Consider the following 12,424-nt stretch of genomic DNA (forward strand, 5'->3'; position numbering starts at 1 on the left):
AAGGGCAATTGGCACAGTGGGCGGCACAGTGGCGCAGTGGTTAGCACCGCAGCCTCACAGCTCCAGGGACCCAGGTTCGATTCTGGGTACTGCCTGTGTGGAGTTTGCAAGTTCTCCCTGTGTCTGCGTGGGTTTTCACCGGGTGCTCCGGTTTCCTCCCACATCCAAAGACTTGCAGGTGATAGGTAAATTGGCTGTTGTAAATTGCCCCTAGTATAGGGAATATGGGATTATTGTCGGGTTAGTATAAATGGGTGGTTGTTGGTCGGCACAGACTCGGTGAGCCGAAGGGCCTGTTTCAGTGCTGTATCTCTAAATAAAAATAAAAAATAAAAAATTGGGGACGGGCAACAAATTCTGGCCTAGCCACATCCCATGAAACAAATTTTAAAAAAAAATTTAAACATTAGGCCAGACAAACAACAATGTTGAAATGTAGATTTTTTGTGACTAAATGGGGAGTTTTGGTCAGTTGAGTTCCAGATACATACAGAACCCATTCAAATGCCCTACTTACCTAATTCCAACTAACCTAGGTGCTTGAACTATCCCGATGAAAGGTCACAAACCTGAAATAGTAACTCCGTTTCTCTCTACACAGATACTGCCTGACCTGCTGAGTATTTCCAGCACTTTCTGAAGCGGGGAGTGAGCGCCCGTAGAGCGGGATGGGGCGGTGCGGGGGAGGGGGGGTTGGGTGCGGTGGCAGTGAGCAGCCGGAGAGTGGGATGGCACTGAAACCTCACAGAATTATGAAGGGTGTGCAGGTGCTGTCCTTCTGCTGAGACTTTAAACAGCACAATGTTCTCCGTGTATCAAACATGTCCATTGTGTTCTGCCATGGGTTGAAGTTGTTTTTCTGTGATAAATTGAGCAGCGCCATCTTTAATCCTGGCAGCGGCCTGAACATCGCAGACAGTGACATTTCAGTGAAACAGGCCGCATTTGCGCATGTGCTAGTGCAGCACCACCTAGTGGTTGCGTTGTCAGCAAACACAGCCTTTCCAGAAAGCCAGCAGGTTTAATTGTGGCAGGAACATTTTTTTAAATCACTCTTTTGATTATGTTTTACAGATTACCAATGGAGATCTGATGTTCACTTATGTCTGTGATGAAAAGAGTAGGGTCTTGTCAGTGAACAACATGCCAGTCAACAATGGGCTGTGGCATTCAGTTGCAGTTGAGGTAACAGAGATATCTGTAAAGCTGGTGCTGGACATAGAACACATAACTTCTGTGGCACTTTCAGAGACATGTCGCAGAAGTGGTTTTGTGTTTTTCGGTGGTAAAGTTCAAGCGAACATCTTGGGACCTGATAATCATGAACAAGTCATCAGGGCATTCAAAGGCTGCCTTCGTTCCATTAGATTCCAGAAGGATGACATCACAAAAAATGAAGAAACAAGTGAACCATTTGTGGTGGTTGAAACGTCTGTAGGAATTGAAGCCTGTTGTCCCCCTATTGAAGTATGTTCAAAAGCACCATGTCAAAATGGAGGAACATGCACTGAAGTTCCATCCGGAGGTGAGTAATGAGCACATTGGCAAAACCTTTGGATGGACATTTTACCCAGGCTGCAGTAGAATCAAAGGATAACTCTTCCACCTGGTAGTTCAGCGAGTTCATCCAGTAATACACCCCTGTCCCCGTTGAATCAACTGTTGACATTCATTGCTTGGGTTCATCCACTAAGAATGGCTGCTGGGGTGATGCCTTTGGATCGAAATCCTAGTGGAAGTCAAAACTTTTGAGGGGAAGGATGGGATAAAATTGGCAGAAAAAGAACGGGACAAAGCTACTATGGTGCAGTTTATTGTATAGCTATTGTACATAAATATTCATTTATGTCTTAAATCCAGGATATGTTTGCAAGTGTCCGAAGAATATCCTTGGTGTGCATTGTGAACTAATTGATCATCCCTGCCTCTCACAACCCTGCTTATATGGTGGGTCCTGCATTCCACAAAAGAGTGGCTATACCTGCAACTGCACAAAGGAGTATTCAGGACCAAGGTAAAGAACAGTACCTTATCACACTTCACTACAACCACTTCCTCCAGCTCCTTATTAACATTGTGAAAGACTGACTATAAACTGTAGTTGACCCTTTGTTGGGAATCAATTAAAATCAATTAACGACTCTCCACACCATCTGATAGAGGTTAACAGTGTACCATTTATTTTTACTTGCAAGGAAGAAGTCTCTGCACACTCCTCATTCCAGAGTGCTGCAGGACTTCTCATTGAGTCTCATAGATATCAGTGCTGATATAGGTCGAAACCACAACGTGCTGACAGTCACGTACACAGTACCCATAATACTGCTGTGTCCACCGTACACAGCACCCACAATGCTGATGTGTCCACCGTACACAGTGCTCACAATACTGCTGTGTCTGCCGTACACAGCACCCACAATGCTGATGTGTCCACCGTACACAGTGCTCACAATACTGCTGTGTCCGCCATACTCAGTACCCACAATGCTGCCGAGTATACTGAGTGCATTTCCACTCTTTCAGGCCCAAGTTCAAATTATGCATCAGCTGTCTTCAAGCTGGATTTCTGTCTATGGTGACGTGTTATTACTTGAAACATAGCACCAAATTTCATAATACACAGTTCACATTATATATCCCACAAGTGATGATTTTACTAAATGCTTGCCTAACTCCCACTTAGAATTACTGGTTCTATCAACTTCACTCATTCCAAACATTCACTATTCTCTGTGTGAAATAGTTATATCTGATCTGTACATCCCCAAAATTCATGTGTCATATCCTGTAGATTAATATCATTTAGTTTATAGTTCAATGTTTACTCTCTTAGGGTAGTCTTGTCACTTTGCACTATTTTACATCAAATTTAATTTGCCATTTCTCAGCCCAACTTCAAATACTGTTTAGATTCCTCTGCACCTGATTAGCCAGCTAGAACTACAGCACAAGGGCAAGAACTTTGGGCCAACAGGTCTATGCTAGTATTTATGCTCCACATGAGCCTCTTCCCACTTTACTTCATCTCATCCTATCAACACATCCTTCTATTTCTTTCTCTCTCATGTACTTATCTAGCTTCCCCTTAAATGCATCTATTGTTATTCATGTCAACCACTCCATTTGGCAGCGAGCTCTACGTTCTTGCCACTTTTATGTAAAGAAATTCATCTTAAATTCTTTATTCAGTCTGTTGCTGACTATCTTACATTCATGCCTCCTTGTTCTGACTCATCTTCAAATAGAAACATACGAACTAGGAGCAAGAGTAGGCTATTCTGCCCCACGAGCCTGCTTCACCATTCTAAAAGATCATGACTTATTTGTTTGTGGACTCAACTCCACTTTCCTGCCTATCCCCAATACCCTTTGACTCCCTTGTTTGTCAAGAATCTTGTCTGCCTCTGTCTTAAAAAAATTGCATGATTCTGCCTCCACCACTCTCTGGAGAAAAGAATTCCATAGACTCATGACCCTCCGAGAGAAAACATTCATCTCTGTCTTAAATGGGAGACCCCATAATTTTAAACGGTGCCCCCTAGTTCAAGTCTCTCCCAAAAGGGAAAACATCCTTTCAACATCCACCCTGTCAAGTCCCCTCAGGATCTTATATGTTACAGACCCAACCTGTCCAACCTTTCCTCATAAGACAACCCTCTCATCCCAGAAATCAATCAAATGAACCTTCTCTGAACTGCTTCCAATGCAATTATATCCTTTCTTAAGTAAGGACACCAAAACTGTATACAGTCCGAAGAAGGGTCACTGACCCGAAACGTTAACTTTGCTTCTCTTTTCACAGATGCTGCCAGACCTGCTGAGTGGTTCCAGCATTTCTTGTTTTTATTTCAGATTTCCAGCATCCGCAGTATTTTGTTTTTATTACAATACTCTAGATGTGGTCTCACCAATGCCCTGTACAACTGTCGCAAAACATCTCTACTTTTATTATCCATTCCCCTTGCAATATACAACAACATTGCATTGGCCTTCTTAATCACTTGCTGTACCTGCATATTAACTTTTTGTGTTTCATGTACTAGGACACCCAGATCCCTCTGCATCTCAGAGTTATGCAATCTCTCTCCATTTAAATAATATGATGCTTTTCTATATTTCCAACCAAAGTGAACAAGTTCACACATTCCACATTATACTCCATCTGCCAAATCTTTGCCCACTCACTTAACCTATCTATATCCATTTGCAGACACCTTATGTCCTCTTCACAACTTACTCTCGCACCAATCTTTGTGTCATCAGCAAATTTAGAAACCATACATTCTGTCCCTTCATCCAAGTCATTGATACAGATTGTAAATAGTTGAGACACCAGCACTGATCCATGTGGCACCCCACTAGTTACAGCCTGCCAACCTAAAAACGATTCATTTATGCCAACTTTCTGTTTCCTTTTAGCTAACCAATCCTCTATCCATGTTAATATATTATTCCCTATACCATGGGCTCTTATTTTATTTAGTAACCTTTGATGTGGCACCTTATCAAATGCCTATTGGAAATTCAAGTACACCACATCCATAGGCTTCCCTTTATCCACGTTGCTTGTTACTTCCTAAAAGAACGCCAATAAATTAGTCAAACATGATTTCCCTTTCACGAAACCATGGTAATTCTTCCTGATTGCATTGAGATTTGCTAAATGACCTGCTACAGCATTCTTAATAATAGATTCCAGCATTTTCCCTATGACAGATGTTAAGCTAACTGGCCTGTAGTTTCCTGCTTTCTTTTTCTTCCCTTTCTTGAATGGCCGAGTTACATTTGCTATTTTCCAATCTGAAGGGACTGTTTCCAGAATCTAGGAAATTTTTTAAAATTAAAACCAATGCATCCACTATCTCACTAAATTCTGTTACAACCCTAGGATGAAGTCCATCAGGACCTGGGGACTTGTCATCTTTTAGTTCTAATAATTTTCTCAGTACCCTTTCCCTGATGATGATAATTGTTTTAAGTTCCTCCCTCCCTTTCAACTCTTGATTCACAATTATTTCTGGGATGTTATTTGTATCCTCTACAGTGAAGACAGATAAAATCTGTTCAATTCCTCCACCATTTCCTTATTTTCCATTACTAACTCCCCAGACTCACTTTCTAAAGGACCAACACTCATTTTACTTACTCTTTTCTGTTTTAAATACCTGTAGAAACTCTTACTACCTGTTTTTATATTTCTAGCTAGCTTTCTCTCATACTCTAATTTCTGTCTCATTATTGTTTTAGCCATTCTTTGAGATATTTTTATATTCTGTCCAATCTTCTGATCTGCCACTACTCTTTGCTGAATTGTATGCTTTTTCTTTCAATTTGATACTATCTTTAACTTCCTTAGTTAGCCACGGATGGTGCGTCCTTCCCTTAGAGTCTTTCTTTCTCACTGCTATGTATCTTTGCTAAGTATTATGAAATATCTCCTTAAATGTCTGCCACTGCATCTCTACTAATCTATATTTAACCTAATTTCCCAGTTTATTTTAGCCAGCTCTGTCTTTACTTACCCTTATTTAAGTTTAAAACACTAGTCTTAGAACCACTCTTCTCACCCTCAAACTAATGTGAAATTCAATCCTGTGATCACTGCGACCTACCTGCCTTTATTATGAGGTCATTAATTAGTCCTGTAAACAGTTTCTCCATGTCCGTCCTATTGAACCACTTCATAATGTTAAAGCACTCTATCAGGTCTTCTCTTAGTCTTCACTTTTCCTGAGCCTGTACAGTTTTTCCTGATAGTTGCAGCCTTTCAATTCTGGTTAAACTTGAAGTACTTTTTCATTTGAAGAAAATAATTTTTAAAAGGAAAAGTAAAGATTAGGTTTGCCATCTTCTGGTTTGCCACCTTCTGTTGAAACTAGGCCATATGAAAATATCCATAATACATTAAGATGTAATATCTGCACATAATTCCTGTCTACAAAATCTTGCTTCCCATTGTTCACACTTCTAATGAAAATTGCCTATTTAATGTTATCTTGTTGAAATTATAGTCTATAGTACCTTAGAGTGAAGTATGATTTCTATCCACATGTCTTATAAATAGGGATTATTTGGAAACCCCATCTTCTGAATGGCAGGCTTTGATCTACCACAGCGAGAATAGTCCTTGCTAAACAGGTTCAAGACAAGCCAGGGCCCCTGCGCAGCCAACCACTACCGCTGGGGCCTCAGTACAAACCCCTTATGCATTTGTGTAGAGACACAAACAATGTTGCACATTACTGAGGAGTGTCCCCTCTACAGGCTAAGTGGTGGACTAATCACCTTAAACTCAGCAAATGAGGAGGCTATCACTTGGCTCCAGGGATTTGCATTTGTTAAATAAATAAGTTTGGAAATGGCCCCATTCTGAAGTGTCTTTGGTGCTGTTCTTTGTTGGGTTTTGATTTTAATGAACTGTTGAAGAATCTCTTAGCTAAGATCATCCTGACCTCACACCCCACCAGTGGAGATCATTACATAACAACCAGTGGCACAAACAGTGAACCATTTTCCCTTCCCTAACCTAGGGGAGTTTCTGCCAATCATGATGTCCTATCTCCATCGTGGCTTAGGTCAGCTTCGACTAGGGGTGATTCTTTGTCTATATGCCTCAGAGACAGTGATTTTAACTCTGAACCATTGGGTGGGCTCCCCCCTTTCATCCCCCAATCACTTTTTCTGACAACTGTTTGCTTTGAATTCCCAGGTGCAAAGAGGATTTCAATGAATGCCTGAAGCATCCTTGCGTGAACAATGGGAGCTGTGAGAATTTCCATGGTTCCTTTAACTGCAGCTGTGCGCCTGGATACATTGGCAGATTGTGTGAGACATGGGCAGAGGGGCACTTGCAGTCCTCTCCGATAGTCATTAGCCACTATGAAATTATCGAAATAGCAGTAGCAGTGCTGGTGGCCTGCATTTTAGTTGCATTGTTTGTCGTCTTCCGTAAGATCAAGAACAAAAAGAAGAACCAATCCTCCCTGAGTGTTCTGGGCAGCAACGAGCTGTCGAAGAGTGAAATGACAAAGAACAGTTGCTGTGATTCACATTCAGCTGCGCTCATCCCACTCAACATTATCAAAGGTTCCACTTACGACTTGGACAGAGATTCTTACCATGGATCACAGGGGCATCCAGACCTCAACACGTTCAACCCAGTGCACAGCAAGTCCAGGCCAGCTGTCGTATGCAGTGTGGCACCAAACCTTCCTCCTCCTCCCTCATCTAACTCAGATAACGAATCTATACCAAAAACGACCTGGGAGTGCGAGTATGAGGGTGAGAACATTTAATGTTTTCTATCTTTGATCATTTTATTTAATTGAGGCTTAAACAAGTTACAAGCATAATAATTTTAGAAGTCTTCATTCCAGTATATCCTAACAGCTCAGTGCATTGATCCATGCAGGTAATTTCCAGGTTCTGTGCCAGGTGTATGCTGAATTTCTTGATCTCACCCAGGTCTGCAGTGGAGCACTGAAATTGGCCTTAGTGTCCCAATGGGCATATAATGGGCATGTATGGCCATCCCTTCATTATCACTGGGTCAACATCCTGGAATTCCCTACCTGATGCCATTGTCGGAGCACCAATACTACAAGGACAGCAGTGGTTCAAGAAAGAGACACAGCATTGATTTCACAGGATAAACTAGGCATGGGTAATAAATGTAGCCTTGCCAGCACTGCCTACATCCCAAAAACAAATATTAAAAAAAGAAACATCAGGAGGACACAACCTCGTGAAAAACCTTTCTTCAGTTGTTTGCCAGATAAAGTGCATCAATCTATATACAGGTCAGGATCAAAATGGTGCACCACTCTTTTTTGGTTCTGCTCAAATGAAAAAAACATTTTTGCCAAATAATTTTCTCATGAAGCCAGTTCCCCTTTAAATTCTGAATTCTGTATTGTGTCTTAGAATTACATTCCTGGGAGGCCTCTAATGCTTGCTTTACCTGAGACCCTTGAACCTGCCCTAACCTGCAGCAGGGATTCCTGATTCCTGACTTCAATCAGTCAGTTTCCATGTCTTCGATCTCTGCATTTAGATATCAGTCAAAGAGTATCTATTAGAAAATCATAGCAATGCCTTTTGAAACCAATAACAAACTAAACAATTACAGGAGGTAATTTTCGACCTCACCAGCTGAGAGGTAACACAGCCCTGCAGATCGCTTGCCCGCTGCCAAACCTGCCCGGTTTTCTGCAATGGGTGGACAATCCAGTCCACCAGGTTGCCGCCTAGGCGACAATTTTGAAAATGACTCCATGGAGTCATGGGTGGCGCGTTGGTTAGCACCGCAGCCTCATAGCTCCAGCAACCCAGGTTTAGTTCTGGGTACTGCCTGTGTGGAGTTTGCAAGTTCTCCCTGTGACTGCGTGGGTTTACACTGCGTGCTCTGGTTTCCTCCCACAGCCAAAGACTTGCAGGTTGATAGGTAAATTGCCCCGAGTGTAGGTAGGAGAATGGTGGGGATGTGGTAGGGAATATGGCATTAATGTAGGATTAGTATAAATGGGTGGTTGTTGGTCAGCACAGACTCAGTGGGCCGAAGGGCCTGTTTCAGTGCTCTATGACTCTAATTCTGTTGGTGTGCACCTATTATATCGTGTGATACAATTTGGGGAAATTTTATTAGGTAAGAAATGAATATGGCTCAGGAGGCCGATGTTCAAGCTGTGTTGTGTTTCTTTTCTTTTAATCTTTGCCTCTTGTGTCTTTAAATATTTTGTGGATCACTGCTGGGTAATTGTGAAGCTGTACTTTTAACCAAATATTGGGATTTAACAAAAAACAACTATGTGCATGTACAAAAACGGGGCCTGTCGATATGTGTACCTCAGTGTTTTAGGAGTTTTCTCTCATTGCCCTACACACCCCTCTGTGGTGTAACACTGCCACAATTTTACCAGTGCCAGTCAGCCTCCAGTGGCACACAAAAGCCATTATTCGTGTGTGAACCTTGACAATCAATGTTAGTCGGCTGTTTGGCTGAACAAAAAAGAGAATTACATTAAGCCTAATCTTACCCTTAACCAGGGATCATGTTAATACAAATGGTAGCAGGTTCCCTGGCCATTTTTTCTTAACTTAAACTGGTGATAATGACCCTAATTATCACAACCCAATTGAGTTCATAGGGCAGATGGAGAGAAACCATATCATCTAGTGTGGGAGTCCAGAACAAGGAGGCATAACATCAAAATTAGAGCCAGGCTGTTCAAGGGTGATAAAAGCAAAATACTGCGGATGCTGGAAATCTGAAATAAAAACAGGAAGTACTGAAAATACTCAGCAGGTGTGGCAGCATCTGCGGAGTGAGAAGCTCTGCTGTTTTTATTTGTTCAAGCGTGATGTTTGGATGCATTCCTTCACACAAAGAGTAATTTGTGTGGTGGAAATCTGGAACCCTCTCCCCCAAAAAGTTGTTACGGCTGGGGGTCAATTGAAAATTTCAAAACTGAGATTGATAGATTTTTGTTAGGTAAAGGTATTCAGGATTCGAGAACCAAGGTGTGTTGATGGAGTTATGATACACATCAGCTATGGTCTAATTGAATGATGAAACAGGCTTGAGGAGCTAAATTGCCTCCTCCTGTTCCCATGTTCCAGCCAAACTGATATCATCTCAAGTTTAGACAGACCAGGAGTCTAACCTGGGGCCTCCCTGATCTGAATGACACAGCTACTTAAAAAAACTCATTGAATCATGGGGCACTAGCAACAGCCTGCATTTTTTGACAGTTCTTTAGTTGTTTCTCCATCGTTATTACACTCCCTTTATCTCCACAGGGCTTGGTGTTAGCTTTCTAGCAGGTTGGGTCCTGTTGATGAACTGGAGCCTCCTTTATGGATTGTTTGAATGGAAAAACATTGGTATTAAAAAAGGGAGAAAATAAAGGAAGTGGAAAAATCAGTTGAAAGAATGAAGCAAATAGGGAATATTAAACAAAAGATACTAAGCAGAAAATAAATCAGACTGATAGGCAAGTCACAAAAATAAAAAGCAAATATAAAAATGAAATTGAAAGAAATCCTAAAAATTGCAAAAAGGTAACTAGAGAAAGAAATAATAACTTAATGAGATCCTTCAGAGGAATTTACAACATGAATAAGATAGCATGGATCTGAAGGTTGTAGCTATTATCGGCAGCATGGGCCTGTTCGCATTACGGTGGGTAGTTTGAGCTTGTTGGATGGCACCCTGTAGAAAGCACTACCTTGAAAACATCTCAAATTTCATTGCAACATTTAGACCAGATTATCAACTGCTGAGGGCAGTATGGTGCTATCAGTTAACAATGTCCTGCGATTCTCTGAGTGAAGGATAGAAACGCATACACAAGAAAAGAAAAAGAATAAGCTGTGAAGTGATTAAGTGGAGAACTGGAGATGGCTAACTTGCAGAAGTGATAATTCTTTTGGGCCTCCTTATCTCGAGAGACAATGGGTACGCGCCTGGAGGTGGTCAGTGGTTTGTGAAGCAGCGCCTGGAGTGGCTATAAAGGCCAATTCTAGAGTGACAGGCTCTTCCACAGGTGCTGCAGAGAAATTTGTTTGTTGGGGCTGTTGTACAGTTGGCTCTCCCCTTGCGCCTCTGTCTTTTTTCCTGCCAACTACTAAGTCTCTTCGACTCGCCACATTTTAGCCCTGTCTTTATGGCTGCCCGCCAGCTCTGGCGAACGCTGGCAACTGACTCCCACGACTTGTGATCAATGTCACAGGATTTCATGTCGCGTTTGCAGACGTCTTTAAAGCGGAGACGTGGACAGCCGGTGGGTCTGATACCAGTGGCGAGCTCGCTGTACAATGTGTCTTTGGGGATCCTGCCATCTTCCATGCGGCTCACATGGCCAAGCCATCTCAAGCGCCGCTGACTCAGTAGTGTGTACAAGCTGGGGATGTTGGCCGCCTCGAGGACTTCTGTGTTGGAGATACGGTCCTGCCACCTGATGGCAAGTATTCTCCGGAGGCAGCGAAGATTGAATGAATTGATAATAGCCCAAGACAAAAGGAGACATGATGAGAGAAATTAGACATCTGCCAGACCCAGAGAATGTATGAATAGTTAAAGCGGGTTAGATATATTGGAGAGGGGGAGCATGAAAACCTGGCATGGTGGAGCCAGCTGCAGTGGCCCAGGAGTCTGGTGGAAGGAAAAGACAAGTTAGCGTTTGGGGTCCGGCCCTCCCCACTGGCAATGTACATCCCAAGCACCAACCTCAGGGGTGGATGAAGGCCAGGGGTGGGTTGGTGGCAGGGGTGGGTGGGGAGTGTGGGGCGTGATGGGGGTGGTTGGTTGCTGGATCGAGACTGATTGGAAAGGAGAAAATATATAGCTAATGAAAAAACACTGCATGCCCTGCCCATTCCTTTTGAAGATGCCTGTTGATTATTTATATGTAGTTTGAATCGTTTACTTCAAAATTCTTTTAACTTTTCTTTTAAATTTCAGTTTATCATGGTGATCCTCCTATCTGGCCTCCCCAGTCTCAGTCCCAGTCATCAAGAATACAGGAATATCCACGATATGAAGTAATGGAAGATAATCACCCACCTCCGATGGGCAACGAACACTTTGACAGATACGATGGCTTCCCGTTCCCACTGGACCATTATTCCACACGGAGCAAGCGGGCACCCCTGGCTCCACAGTACAACGATAATGCTCTGGAAGACTTTCCCGACGGGGATCCGGCAGCTTTACTGCCGTCTCGTTGCCAGAATGAATACACTGCCATCAGCTACTACCCGGCAGAGCTGCTGAAAGCCCAAGTCCCAGGCATTCCCATGCAGTCCGGCTACCAGAAGGTTCACGTTCGTCTGAGTGTAGCCCAGCCATCCTACGCAGAATGTGGGCCTGTGCACTCGCAAGCTGTGGTACCCCCTATAGTCATGCCTACTTGCTACGAGGACTCTGATCTGATGGAGAGTGACTATGGAAGCTGTGAAGAGGTGATGTTTTAATGAGAAGACTTTTCATATCTCTATCATGCACTTTGACAGTTCAAGGCCGATGGCACCCACTTGGTGCCCACTCTAAGACTGCTGTAATAACTTCATTGTGGGTACAAATGGAATGGTCGATTTGGTATCCTCTGGATAACAGGGCTGATTAACAATGTCCCAGGCTGACAGCCTTGCCACTGTATGAGTGCTGTAGCAGCGGATTGGCATAGCAATAGTAAGGCCATGGCACTGAGGTTACATTAGGTGGCTGTTGATGAATTCAGAAGAACTGCCACTGTAAAGACTGGCAAGACATTGGAAGAACAAATACAACATTGTAACTTTTATGATTGTGATGTTAGTGAGATTGTGAAAATCTAGACTTTTTAGTAATACAAATATAATCTCTTCCCAGCCATAAAAGTATTGAATTAATGAGAGACTTTGGACATTATTTTGTATGTTCTCT

The 12,424-nt window shown here is 42.7% G+C and overlaps 1 protein-coding gene across 1 annotated transcript in view; it reads left to right on the forward strand.

Moving 5' to 3' along the window:
* Positions 1 to 11,973, forward strand: part of fat2 (FAT atypical cadherin 2) — a 102,297-nt gene extending 90,324 nt beyond the window's left edge. Inside the window, exons 20-23 of the mRNA XM_068043037.1 lie at positions 1,075 to 1,525; positions 1,861 to 2,014; positions 6,710 to 7,281; positions 11,462 to 11,973. Of these exons, the coding sequence (XP_067899138.1) occupies positions 1,075 to 1,525; positions 1,861 to 2,014; positions 6,710 to 7,281; positions 11,462 to 11,973 (1,689 nt within the window). The remainder of the gene's footprint in view (positions 1 to 1,074; positions 1,526 to 1,860; positions 2,015 to 6,709; positions 7,282 to 11,461) is intronic.
* Positions 11,974 to 12,424: the final 451 nt, after the last annotated feature.

This window comes from Heterodontus francisci, chromosome 12 (assembly GCF_036365525.1).
Source record: "Heterodontus francisci isolate sHetFra1 chromosome 12, sHetFra1.hap1, whole genome shotgun sequence".
NCBI classification, from domain to species: domain Eukaryota; kingdom Metazoa; phylum Chordata; class Chondrichthyes; order Heterodontiformes; family Heterodontidae; genus Heterodontus; species Heterodontus francisci.